The sequence below is a fragment of the Citrus clementina genome, unplaced genomic scaffold, assembly GCF_000493195.1.
Source record: "Citrus clementina cultivar Clemenules unplaced genomic scaffold, Citrus_clementina_v1.0 scaffold_9, whole genome shotgun sequence".
Taxonomy (NCBI): Eukaryota; Viridiplantae; Streptophyta; class Magnoliopsida; order Sapindales; family Rutaceae; genus Citrus; species Citrus x clementina.
In genome coordinates, this window is record NW_006261964.1 from 25,922,417 (window position 1) to 25,936,637 (window position 14,221).

General features: G+C 33.1%; 1 protein-coding gene across 4 annotated transcripts; it reads left to right on the forward strand.

Moving 5' to 3' along the window:
- The first annotated feature begins 248 nt into the window (after positions 1-248).
- On the forward strand, positions 249-13,213 carry LOC18031844 (polycomb group protein EMBRYONIC FLOWER 2). Of its 4 annotated transcripts, none has more exons than XM_024180528.1 (20): positions 249-496; positions 649-749; positions 1,736-1,874; positions 2,142-2,197; positions 3,805-3,919; positions 4,088-4,247; positions 4,335-4,403; positions 5,287-5,426; positions 6,491-6,553; positions 6,664-6,785; positions 7,620-7,684; positions 7,926-7,978; positions 8,081-8,134; positions 8,223-8,282; positions 8,787-8,833; positions 8,960-9,072; positions 10,171-10,384; positions 10,878-10,926; positions 12,135-12,218; positions 12,894-13,213. In XM_024180528.1, the coding sequence occupies exons 2-20, from the start codon at positions 712-714 to the stop codon at positions 13,164-13,166; spliced, it is 1,914 nt and encodes a 637-aa protein (XP_024036296.1). In that variant the 5' UTR covers positions 249-496; positions 649-711; the 3' UTR covers positions 13,167-13,213. The 4 variants fall into 4 exon arrangements, with proteins under 4 accessions (XP_024036296.1, XP_024036290.1, XP_006421518.2 ...); XM_024180522.1 differs by having other exon boundaries at positions 1,727-1,874; positions 12,894-13,212; XM_006421455.2 differs by having other exon boundaries at positions 1,727-1,874; positions 4,335-4,385; positions 12,894-13,212.
- The last annotated feature ends 1,008 nt before the right edge of the window (positions 13,214-14,221 follow it).

Genomic DNA, 14,221 nt, shown 5'->3' on the forward strand with positions numbered 1-14,221 from the left:
GGAGATGAAAGCTCTCAATTTTAAGTAAAGAAAAAGGTGGTGTCTGCAACCTCAATAAAGATGTTGATAAGAAAAAAAGCAAAATTTTAAAATGTGGGGCATTATTATTTTTTTATCATATTTTAATAAAATTATGACAAATTTTTAACGTGCTTTTTACAAAGGAAGCCACGTGTACAAAGGACTGCGCGGCTATCGTTCCCCATATATACCACTGTAAAAATAAAAAACCAATTTTGACCATTTTTACTTGACCGCAGAGTACCGAAGCTGTTAACGTGCTTTTTACAAAGAGCTGAAAGCACTGAACCCAACAAATGAAAACCAAAACAAGCCTCGATAACTGAGTCGTCGTTAATCTAACTCTCACTCTTATCTCTCTCTCAAAACGCTGCGGATTCCTGAAGGAACTTCTCGTTAACCTAAAGCTTCCTCAAGTTTACTTCCAAATATCTAAATTAACTTTTCTTAATCTTAGGGTTTTTATTTCTATAAGGTTCGCATGGATACTCCGCTTAAGCTTTTATTTTTTATTTTTTTAAAACAAATAACTAATTAATTACTAATTTGTTTATACTTTATGAATTGTTGCGCGTTTTAATTGATTAATGTATATTTTTGATTATTATTTTTTTAATAATCGTGTAGGTATTTGAGTTGGCTTTGCTGAGGAGCTATGATGAATTCGAACTTCGGTGTTATCTAGGAAGAATGCCGGGCATCCCTCTAGTGGCACGTGAAACTTCCTCGTATGTTCTCCACAAAACGATTCGTTTTGTGTTACTTTTGTTATGCTCTAGTCATTTCAATGATATTTGAATTAGGAGTTGTTTGAATTTTTCGTACTTGCTGATAAGTAATGCGATTGTTGTTTTTGCTATCAGACTATTCAATGTTATATTATTATGTATTTTTGTCTATTAAGAGATTCTAGAGGTTTTGTAATAGTTGCTTGCATCTTGAGGATGCAGATGAGGATTTTTATTTTATTTTATTTTGAATAGTGGATACTAATTTGAGCAATTCATAGGACTATCGGTTCGTTGGTTGGAGGACGACAGTGATGGTTTTGCTGCTTGATTAATATTGAGGTTTTCTGCGGAATTATTTGAGGCTCATTTGGTACTGTTTTCGAGGAATGCTGAAAGCTGTCTTGGTTAATGAAAATGAGAAACTGGATCTCAAATTAATTTTTCTGAATTGAAATTTTGAAAACACGTTTAGGACTTGTATTCGAACAAGTTTTTGGAGAATAAAGCAAGATTTATAGTTTATTTGATTTTATATTATTTTTCTAATTCTTGTTTTTCATTAGCATAAACTCTTGAGTCACTTTGAGTTTAACATTCTGTTTTCAAATTATTTTTGTATTTTTCAAGAACTGTGGTGAATCCTTTTTCTGTCTGTTTTGAATTTCAAAATTAAATTTTTGAAAGTGGTAAAGAGCGCACCCATATCTTTTGTATTTTCTTTTATGTGATTGTGTGTTATTAAAGCTGAATTTCAAGAAACTGATTACTTGTGTAGTACTTTCCATCTGTGATGTTTTGGGATGTGTGTATATCTCTAGAGAAATATGGGAAGCTTTCATTAAGCATGATGAAGGCTTCGAGCCTATGTGAAGACTGTGAATTTTCCCTGCTAATTATGTATAAAATTCCAGTGGATCTTTATGATGGGAGGTTATATTAGATGAGATCAGGATTATGATTTTTTTCTGTTGTAGATACTCCAGAAGCACAGATCAGATGTGCCGTGAAGATGCTCGTGTGCATTTATCTGCAGAAGAGGAAATTGCTGCTGAAGAGAGTCTGTCAATTTATTGCAAGCCTGTAGAACTTTACAACATTCTTCAACGGCGTGCTATAAGAAATGTAATATATTTGATTTGTTTATAATCCTGCACTTTTTGTATATAGTCCTGCACTTTGTTGCATCTCATTTTGTTTGTTTCTTTTCAAAAAGATGGTCTTGTATTATTAGAAATAATATTTTATTTGGAATTTGGACCCTCTTGTTTTTCTCATTGCAAATGCCCAGAAGTATTTCCTTTGTTGTTGCACTCAAATCTCAATTTTGTATTAATAGGTTTTTCCATTTTGCTTTTGATGTTTCTAACTGAGCCAATTTATCTGAAACAGCCGTCATTTCTTCAAAGATGTTTGAGCTACCAAATTCATGAAAAGCACAATCGGAGGTAACTAAGCTTCATCTTTTATTTATTTGTGTATTTTTTGGTTGTAATTTTATAAATTTTTTGAAGTACAATAGTGCATTGTGAAAATTCATTATGACAAGTGGAACAACTAGTTTAACATGTTACTCGTAATTTTGGTTATGGCCGAAGATTTCAGTTTTAGTTGTTATTCTTTGAGCAATGATTAGCTGACCCTAGTTTTCTAGAAAAATGTGTGGCAGTTGGAAATCCCATGTGTTTGTAGTAATTCCTTTTCTTTCTGTCTACGATAGATTTATAAAAAAAAAATAATCAGAGAACTGAGTTGACCTGCATTTAGTGTTCAAATACTTGCTAAAAGCATAGGTACTTTCAGGAATGGAATTTCATTAAATCAATCAAGTTGGCAATTTTACATTAAGGACGGCTCCAGTTTATGTGTAGCCGTACATGAATCCAATGAGCTTTTCGGAATGTTTTAATGTTCAAGTTACATCATCTCATGTCAGGCGTTTTGTTCAAGTTTCACAAAATATAATTTTTGTGAAGATTTACGATAAAGACATCACTAATGGGATTGATTTTTAATTTTCATTTGATTTTCCCCAAAGAAAAGCCAACAAAAATTGAGGACTTTGTCCTTTGGTGTAAATGAAGGGAGAAGTGTGTTTGGAATATTTTGCTATTGTAGATTGAACATTAAGTTGAAGGAAAAATCTATGGGATGGTGTTGAAGTTTGATATGCTGATTTGCAAATAATATTACTTTCTACTATTTCGAGGGGGTTATGCTATTGGTCGAGATTATAGCTCTCTTGAGTTGATTTGACTTACTGCTTGATCACTGATTTTTGTCATGATAAATCAAAAACAGTCCTTGGCGGGTTGCTGTTAGGCTTTTGATTGACAAATTGATAAGTGATCATGAAATTCTTTCCTATTCTATGGTGCAGGCTATGGAATCATTTTCTATTATGTAATGCATGCAGAATGGAGCTCCATAATTTCAGAGTCTCTTGGGAATTTCTGCATCTTAGGGTTACAACTTTGTAGCCTTATTGATTGTAATAAATTAGTCTTCTGAAGAAAAGGTGTATCCATCATTTATGGGAACTGTTTGGTAGCACCTTGGAAAGTAAAACTGAATAAACATTATTGCTGCTGTTTTTAAGTTGTCCAGATTCATTATCTGTTGAAAATTTCTAATTGGCATGTGTAATGGCAACAATCAGTTTTGTTAAACTTATATAACTTTTTCTCTTATACATTGTGCTTTTGACATCTGGTTCCAGCACATAAAAATTTAGTGAAGTTCTCATTTGTTCAAAAATGTGAAGCAAACTATGGCTAATTGGATTATATGACCTATACATAAGCTTTGAATGATAACTGAACATGAATGTTCAAAGCAATTTGATTTCAATTAATTTTATTAACTTGATTTTGATTTATTGGATTTGTATTCAGTGCCATATAACTTGAAACAGTGGCTTTGTGGGTTTGCTTCTTGTAGTACTGTGTCAAAAATGTCATTTGGTAGATTGAAGTTGTTTAATAATATTGGCTCGTTTGCTTTCATTGAATGCCTTTGAGGTACTAACTTTGTATATTATTGGTTAATCATGCAGAATACAAATGACAATTTCCCTGTCAGAAACTGTTAATGAAGGTTTACAAGCTCGGTTTCCCTTTCCTTTGTACATTTTGCTGGGAAGATTAGTATCTGGCACTACAGTTTCAGAGGTAGGAATGCATAAGCTGATTGTTAATTTGATGTGCACACATAAAGCTCTATTATTTATTTATTAAAGAATTCCCGCCTGTTTGATATCATGGCTGTATTTTACTGTTTATTGTACTTAGATTGCCATTTGATTTCTAATTTAGCTATGTCCTATATTTGAAATGAAGTATTCTGCTGTATATCGCTTCAGCCGAGCGTGCATCTTGACCAATTTCACTGGAGTTGAGGGCAGTACTCAGGTCCAGGCAAATTTTGTCCTCCCCGAGATTAGTAGGCTGCAGCTGAAGGCAAAGTCTTGCACACTTGCAATCTTGCTTGTCAACTTTGGTAATTTTTTTACCACATACCTTTAGGTGTAATTTGATTAATGAGCCAGGATTTACATATGAATTTTATGATTTATATTCATTGCAGCTGGAAGCCCAAATTCTTCAAGTGGAACTGATTTAACCAAGGCTCGCTTGGGTACGACATTGACTCCATGTGAGATATATTTTCATTGCCAACTTAGGTCCTGTATGGGATTGAGGTGCTGTAGCTTTTAAGCACAGCTACTGTAGAAAAAAAGCTGTAACTGTAAAACAAAAGTTAATAGTATGTAGTAAATATAAATTTTAAATAATAATTTTGATAAAATCATCAAAGATATAATAGATTTTTCATCATACAAGTGAAAAATCTTATCAACATAGTTTCTAAACTGCAGCAGCTGGTGTTTACCAAACACTTTAGTGTTGCAACTTCTAAGCTACAGCTGTCCAACTTCAATCCCAAACAGACCCTTATTTTAAATGACATTGCATGCCTAACATTTTGTCAGTTCATTTAAACTGCATGGAGGATTTAGATACCAATGATTCTCAAATTTTGCTATGATTGATTTAACTTCTGTATGTGCTGTATTAGTTCATTTTTATAACTAGTTTCAGCATTTTTGTAATTTGTGGAAATTCCTTTCTCGGATGGAGACAAACTAGTCATCATGATGATTTGGATGAACATTGAAATCTAGAGATGCTAAAGCATTGATCTGTTAATATATTAACCTTCTATGATGATTTGAATTTAGTTTGGTAAGAGAAAAAACTTATTTAAAAAAAAAAAGGTGATGAAGCATCTCAAGCCTGCTATCTTTCCAAATAAATTTGCTTACTAGTTAAGAAAATCTATAGCATGTGTGTAATCCTTAGGGGTTCGGTTCAGTACTCTTGCATCCAACAAACAAAGAGGTCAGGGGTTCAAAAGACTTATCTATGTATCTTGAATTTTTTAAAGTTACCTCACTGGATTACTGGTGTGAAGGTAACTTCTGTTTAACTTTGAGAATTCTTTCGCCAATTTAAATTCAGTTCAATTTGATATGCAGCAAATGATGGAGGATATTGCCATTGGGGAAAGATACCATTGGAATCACTGTACAGGTCATGGGAGAAGTCCCCAAATTTGAGTCTGGGGCAGAGAGCTGAGTTGACATATCCTGTTGACATGCATTCTGGCTTCTTAAAGGTATACCATGAGGCAGCCTCTTTTAAATTTTTTGTTCATTTTCAGCTTGCTTATTCTTGAATGTTAACTTAGCATGTTGGTTTATTGCTTTGCTAAACTGCTTAGATAATGTCACTGTCTGAAAATTTTTCATTTTCATTTTTCTAATTCCGTATTTTTTCTTTGACTCACTGAACGTCATGTAGATAACTAATAGGCATATGCTCAATTGGCTGTCTGGGATCCTAATTTGTTTCAAAATTTTCTATATGAAATAATCTAATGTTTTGGAGCAGCAACACCTGAATTTTGTCAAATACAGTTCTTTGTCTGATGAAATTTCATCTTTTAATTTAAAATTGGCAAACATTGAACTACAATGACTATTGTTGAAGATGGATTTATATGTTAAATGGTTTGCAAAATGGTATGATTTATGGTCGGACTAAAGTTCTTCAGTATGGATGCTGCTTGCCAAGTGTTAATATGGTAGATGTCATCAACTCAAAGTTGACGACTATATGTTTAACCTGGATAAAGTTCTGACTTCTGAAATACCACAATTTCGATAGAATGCCTTCACCATCAAGTTGGTACTCAGAATTTACGTAACATGATATATAGAGCGACAATATAAATTCGCTAACTTCAGGAGTGCTAGAATTTCCAGTTCGCAATTCTTCATTCCATCATATTGGTTGTTTTTACGTTCTTAATTACACTTCTAACATACAGGAGAAGACAACTGAAAACGTTTTATTTTCTAGACTTCTCAAAGAAGAAACAGGATTGTAGAAGGAATACATAGCTTCCAAAATGAGGATCGCAAAAAGACTAGCTTAAATTGTGTACAAGAAGCACTATGTGATCAAATGTCTGAATTATGCAGAACTATCTCAAATGTCTGAATATGCAGAACTATAAATTTTTAACTTGAAATTTGAAGTGAAAATAGGTTTCATTTTGTATAATTTGTTGCATTTGGCTGTTCAGAACTTATCTTATCATTTTTATTTTTTATTTTTGTAAAAGTAAAAGAATTCCCATCTAAATCATGTTTTAATTGTTTCTGTTTCACGTTGCAGTTGAGTTGTTTGGACAAGGACAAATGTGTCTCAATTCAAATGCCCTTTAATTCTGGATCCTCGGTTTGTGCTGTTCTTATGTTTTCCTTTTCAACTAGGATCTTTTTCCCCCTTTTCATTAATCATATATCTGATTTTCCCCTCTATTTTGCAATTTTCTGGGTTTCCAAAAGAGTACGTCACAACAGGTACATGTCACCATTTCTGCTGAAGAAATTGGGGGAAGGGACAAATCTCCTTATAATTCGTATACTTGTAGTGATATTTCTTCTCCATCATTGTCCCGTATTATTCGGTAATATTCCTTGTAATCGTTAAATGTAGTTCTCAATTGGCTCTGCAATTATAATGGTTACTTTCTCCATTTTTTGCTGCTTAATAAGATGATTGTTGGTTATATTGAACTTAGAGCTTTTCTTAGTCAGGGAAAGATTGATTTTAAGTTTCTGTTGTTTGCATGATTTGTTTCTTTATGTATCAGAATTCACGATGTCAAACATTTGGGTGGTTTGTACACCCTTTAAATCAGAACATCCACTTGTTAAATTTTGAACATAAGCTTTTACTCAGCACATCCTTGAAAATGTTAGAACAGTCCTCAGATTGTTTCCTATCTATTACCCCCCAAAAAAAATTTCAAATCAAGAACTCATTCAAGTTTATGCTAACATTAAACAATGTCCTTCATTTGGTGGTAAGCTCAAGATCTTTGCAACCACTAAGGAAGAACAATTTGCAGCTAATTTACAATAGTTTCATTATGGATTCAAGTAAAGTTCAAGTCCTTCGGAGAAAATCAAGGAAGAACATTTTATGATTGATTGGAAGTTGTGAGCAATTGCTTATGAAATATAATGTGAGACATGAAGATATTGTTTAATGAAATAAGAAAACTAAAAAAACATGTTAATGTAACTGAAGAATTGAGTGTTAAATGCTCCTCGTGTAAGCTTTCATTGAGTTTAGCTTTAGAATTTTAATCCTCAGATGAATACAAATTTCTCTCTGCTGTGAAATTAGTGATTAGTGTGTTTGGCATTCTTAGTGGTTAATGCTTCTACTTTTCCCTTGCTGGATTTACTAAAGCAAATGGTGTGCACACTAAAAATATTTGCTGCTTGAATTTTAGGTTGAGGGCTGGAAATGTTGTCTTCAACTATAGATATTACAACAACAAATTGCAAAGAACTGAAGGTATGATAATTTATTCTCAAAATCCTTTTTGCTCCTTATATATATAGTTAATGGTTTTTTTTTTAATTATTATTACTATTATTGTGTAGCCTATTTGTTGTTTAGGGGTGTCTGGTTCTGAAATAACTATGTAATGTTTGGTTCTAGAAAAACGTACTTTTTGGTTCTAATTTTCTAGAATAGGTATTCTATGAATTTCTTCTTGTAATGATGTAAACCTGATTAATCTTTTGACCTGCAGTCACTGAAGACTTTTCATGTCCTTTCTGCTTGGCAAAATGTGCAAGCTTTAAGGTTGAACCTTTTCTTTGACATATACACTTCATCTCTGTTTTGGTTTTATACTAGCTAAAATGTCATGCTTGATGAACTTTTTGTTTTAAAATTTTTTTGTAGGGTCTGAGATACCACCTCTCTTCATCACACGATCTATTCAACTTTGAATTTTGGGTTGGTAAACCTCAGGAGCTGTGGTTGCTTTATGATAATTTTGATTTTTCAAATTGTAACTGCTAAAGTGGGAAAAAAATTATTGTAGGTAACTGAAGAATATCAGGCTGTAAATGTCTCAGTGAAAACTGATATTTGGAGATCTGAGGTTAGAAATTTTTTCTCCCGGGAAACTACTTGTGGAGGAATCTTCTTGGTACTTCATTGGTATTAACTGGCATTTGTTCGTGTAGAAAAATTAAAAACAAAAGGAAAAAGAAAGAGAAGAGGGTTGAATATGGAAGATGAATGAGAATTTGATACATCTTGCTCCAGTTTTGTTGCTCTTGTAATCTGTATCTTTTCTTGTATCTGCTTAATTGCTTACAGACATGTAGATCCACAATGATTTGTTTCCTAATAGATTGTGTTCATTTAGTTACAATCAATAATAATGCAGTTTATGCTGTGTAGCTTTAAGTTAGCTCTTGACCTGAAGGCAAACTCTCATATGCAATGCATTTAGGTGATTTTTGAATTTAGAATTATTTGTTGATTGAACAATTGCTTCATCGAATTTCAGTTTTTGCCTATGTGTAAGTTTTAAAATCAGCATGATGTTTAAACGAAGGTCATTGAAGTTTTCATTTATGTGCCAATATTTTCTATTCAGGTTGTTGCGGATGGTGTTGATCCTAAGCAGCAAACATTCTTCTTTTGGTAAATTATCTAATTTATATTTCTTCTTTCAAAGTTTTCTCTTTGCAGTTGTTTTGGCACATATGTAGTCTGTATGCATATTTTTTATGATGAACTGAAAATGATGAATGAATTTTTTATGCATAGCTCAAAGCAACGAAGACACAGGAGGTTAAAAAACCTACTTCAACAGTCGAAGCATGTACATCCACTTGTTTTGAAGCCTCCAGGAGTGTGTGAACTACTTGACAAAGCTGACGGTGCGTGTTCTATTATATGCATTTTGAAGGATACCAACCTTCTAATAAAGTCTGCAGAAGCTTATTGAAACTGGTTGACCTGTAGCTTCTAGAATTACAATTTTTTTTTTCTTATTGTTTTTGTTTATGTGAGTTTTCCATAGAAACTAGTAGGGTGACAAGGTTCTCCCATAATCAATTAGTGGAAATGAAACAAAGCGGCAAGGACCAAGTGAGTGGAGATTTTCTTAAAACTGCAGCATCCCAATGGGAACCCCGTCAAAGAGATCTACAAGACATCTCCATGAAAAGGATTTTCAATTTTTTTTTAATCCATTCACTTTGTGAGAATTTATGTCTATATCATCCATAATTCTAGTTGGTTTTAACTTATGAAAGCATTAGGTGATTGTGAATATTTAATCCAAAAAAGGAAAGAAACATTCATGGAGATCGACAGCAGTAACCCATCTCTGGATAATTTCTTATTTTCTTGAATAATTGGATGTTTTGCAGTTTGTTAGAGCTTGTGTAGGTTAGCTTTATCAAGAATCCTGAATCTGATGCACTATAAGAACTAGTTTGAGCACATGGTTTTGCCGAAGGAAGGCTATCAAGTGTAAAAAATAAATCTTCAGAGCTTTTCCTTGACTGGGTGGGACTTTCCATGCAGTTTCAGTAGGCTTGTGGAGTTGATACTCTAATGAGTTTCTCATGTGTATCTCATAAAATGGTAATCAAGTTGGCATTTGAGTCTTAATGATTTGATGTTACATTCATGACTGTGGCATGCACCTGTGGGAATGCTGTTCCTAAATGAATTTGGGTATGCCATTCTAATGAAAATCTTGCTTTATTTCTCTTTCCTGTATGTTCACTTGCTGAGGCCACAAATTGTGTTCCTGCCAAAAAACGATGTGATCGATCTGTTTGCTACTAACCAGTCCTAAAAAAATGAGTTTTGATCAGATTGAGTGTATTCTTTGACATCATCTGGAGATTGACTGATAGCTCAATTTGGTTTTTGATAAGCTGAAACAGTTATGTGTTTTGAGTGCATGACTGATTTCTACAATTTCTTATTATCGAACAACTAACATGAAAAGCCTTGTGTCACAGGTGCGAATGATTACCGGAATTCTATTATTGCTGTTGCTGAGAGTGCACAACATGTTCCTTCCAGCTTTAATGTTGCAGGGGCTTCAAATGCTGATGCACAATTGTATACTGATCCAGAATATCAGTTGTTATCTGGAAACAACCTTGCGGCACCTGCCATGCTACAATTTGCGAAGACGAGAAAGTTATCTATTGAACGTTCTGATTCGAGGAAGTAAGTGTTAGTTCTCTTTTGTGTTTAAACATTTTATTTTCATGCTGGAGGCAATTTCCATTTCCTTTCTGTTTTTCTTTAAATGTTTTGAGCTTGGTACTTCTGTAATAATGGTCATAATTTGCAGTTTCTACCAGTTTAGTGTTTAAAATTTTGTACTTCTATATGTTAGGTTGAAGTTGTTTAACTAGTTTTTGTAACGTGGTTTTAAAAGTTAACTTTAGCAGCAGAACTAGCTACAGAGTTGCCAATGATATTTTTCAATCTCTGAATTCTTTATATCCTGCTTTTAAGGTTCATGCTTTGAACTAACGAGTTCTGAATCTGGATGTCAATTTAGTTTGGATATTTTGTGAGGATGGACACTGCTCATTTATGGGAGAAATTTAAAATATTATCTCATCGTCTCTATATTTTGTAATAAGTCCCAATTTGATCGCATGTGAAAGTGCGAAAGTGGGTTTTAATGTATCATTTTTCTCATTCTTTTCAGCCGTACCCTCCTTCAAAAGCGACAGTTCTTCCACTCGCATAGAGCTCAGGTAGCTAATGGTTTGTCATTGGATTTATGGTCAATTTTTTGTGTTTGCTTTTTACAGTGTGATGGATGTTTGGATTTGTGATGTCCTTTTCAGAAACTTTTACCTCTGTATTTTCAGTTTTCTTGCCAAAGTAGTGGGTGCTACCTTGTTTAGTTGGTAAAACCTCTTGGGGGGCATTACAAGAGGTTTGAACCAGCTCACAGGGGTGGGGAGGGGATTTTGTTTCAGGTGTAAAATTGGAGGAGTGTCTCTTTCAAGAGTAATATTGGCTTAACCACATGAATTTACATGTAGTAAAACCTGTCTTTAGTGATACTCTATATAGGAATAACCTTTATATAGTAGAAAAAAAAAATTCTGGTTCCAATTTGGGCTAGTTATAAATAAGAATGAACTCTACATTGTAATTAGCTACAATTTTCTAGATTCCGTCTTATGGAACTTCCCTCCATATAGTAATAATTATTTGTATATTCCAAGAAATTTATTTTCTTTAAAATTGTTTGGGCCAATGATTTATGCAATGCACAATATTTATGGAATTTACATTGAATTTGACATGTTCCTTTAATTAATTATTGATATAGTGCATATTTGACCTTTATATCTCTTGTACCAAGGATAATTGAGTCCAAACATTAATTTTTGTAACTACACCTCTATGAAGTTATAACCTCCTCATAGTAATTAATTAGTTTGGTCCCAACAATATGACTATAGAGAGGTTTTGCTGTAGTACTTTTTATTTACCACTAGTTTTCTAGTCTGGAATATTTTTTCCTAAAAGAAAACAAATTAGTGATATATGCAATGAAGTTCTTTAATTGTTTGAGTTCTGTTTCTGTCAAAAGTGAAAAGAACACAAATTAATGATTCGTGCAATGAAGTTCTTTAATTGTTTGAGTTCTGTTTCTGTCAAATTTTTGGGGTGCAATATTATTACTGACGTTAGATGAATTGAGGAAATCAGAGTTCTTTGAGATGCTGAGGATAGTCTTTGATTATTACATCAAAATGAATTTTGGAACTTCCTTTTTGCAAGCTTATTGGTTTGTTCTAGCCAACTGCCCAGGCTCCCAAAATAAATCAATGTCATTGATTAGTATTTTATATGCTTTTGAACACCTATAAACTGCTCATTTTTAATTTCATTAAAACAAATTCATGTTTCTAATATCTAAATTGTCTAAACTTTCTGCATTCTGAAGCCAATGGCGTGGGAGCAAGTAGTGTCGGACCGGGATAGTGAGGATGAAGTTGATGACGATGTTGCAGATTTGGAAGATCGAAGGGTACTTTCCATGATTTCACTCCAAGTCTTGTTTTATTTGTAATTTAGTCTGCAGTAGAACAAAGTTTTTCTTGCATAGATCAGAAGTTAAGTTTTAGCTTGCACTGAGGAATCAGTTGTATATCCAATTGGCCTCTAATTTACCATGTTCATTGAAGAATTTAACTGATTGATTATACCATATTCCTGCTATTGAAAAAATATGGATGAAATCAATGATAAGTTAACAAAAAGAGAACATTTTATGTTGTACCTTTCCAAAGATTTTAATTTGAAAGTTGTTGGTATTTACAAAGTTTTTGGTATTTCTAGGATCAAGCATGGTTGGATGCCATTCCAAACTTCGGAAAGGTCCCCCTTGACTATTCAATCATCAGAATATCATAGCCTGCTTAGGTTTCTGATTATCAATTGTGAATTCACTTTTAATTATTATTCAATGATTCATATAAGTGCGTGCTTACCATAACTTGAATGGACGTAATCAGAAAAACATTTTCTCTCTAATCTTTGTGTTGATGAGTGATGAGGGCTGGCTAAGTTATAGAGCTAGCATCCTCAATTGATTTTGAACCTTGTTCCTTCTGGGATTCCTTTTTACAAAATTCGCTGCTGTGTATTTCGGTCTTTGCATTTAGAATATGGCACAGCATTAACATATTTAAGAATGTTGCAGATGCTTGATGATTTTGTGGATGTTACCAAAGATGAAAAACAAATGATGCACATGTGGAACTCCTTTGTGAGGAAGCAACGGTATTTGTCTTGCTTTGTATTGTTTATTATTATTGCTACTGAAAATGTTTCTTCTCTAGCTGTGACTAGGCAGAAACCACTCTGTGGCATTCTCAATCCCTCTGAAAAAGGGCAAAATTCTCCTTGTGGTCTCTTATCTATTTTATGTTGGTTTTCTGAGTTCACTCAGCAAGGATGGGACCTGTTGGGTTAGTCATTTAGCTGCACTATAGCCATATTCTTGTTTATCCTGCCTTCTCAACCCTCGTCTATATTTTTGTTTTCTTGTCATCTGGGGTTGTCAGATCAGTCCTTTGGGTTTGGCTTTTAAAGCTTTTGGCTTTGATGCCCATTGAAATCAAATCTGTGGGAAACAGTATAGTTGAGTTGGTGGTAGGTGTTAACCTGGTCTGTTGATTCACTTGTAACCGATCTGACAACCGAAATTCAGTTAGTAGTCTGGGAACTGATTTTGTTATTGGGTAATGCTTTTTACACCCCTTCAATATCCTTATAAAACCCCCTTTTTTAAACTATAGTTCTATGACTACAGGATTTGCATAAAAAGACAAATATGAATTAAATTAAATTAAAATGTCTTTACAAAACATGAATCCTAACTATCTTTAAATCCTATTATATCATATAATTAATTATCTAATAAAATCAAAATAATTTTGAAATGGTGAAGATATAAATTACCTAATAATAAGATTTTTTTAATGAAAAGTATATTTATAATTTAATTGATTTATTCTAGATGATTGTAAATGTTAATTATATTGTAATTTTTGTCCTTTTCTATAATTTTAATCAAATAAAGAGCGACAAATATAAAAAGTGGGGTTGCAAAAGAATTGTAAAGAGGTGTTAGAAGCTCCACTACTCGATATGGTCACCATTTTTTATTGGATTGTCACCGAGATGTATACAAATCTGATGCCATAGTTAATAATTTTTGCTTATAGTTCTTCTAAAGTAATCAATTATTAAGCTCATACTAGGTTGTATATTCATGTAATTATGGTGGTTCAGATTGAGTTAAAATTGACCATCATAACTAAGATTTAAACCCACATCTTATAATCTGCACCAAAATTCTTCTGCACCAAAATTCTTACCCTTTTGACTGCTCTAGATGCCGTCAGACATTGCTGTCCTACTTGTAATGTACTACAATGTCGTGCATGATCTGTTTCTCTATGTTTATCCTTATATATCCATCAGGTGTTAGCCAAATATTCTCACATGTCAGCTTCTTATTTCTAT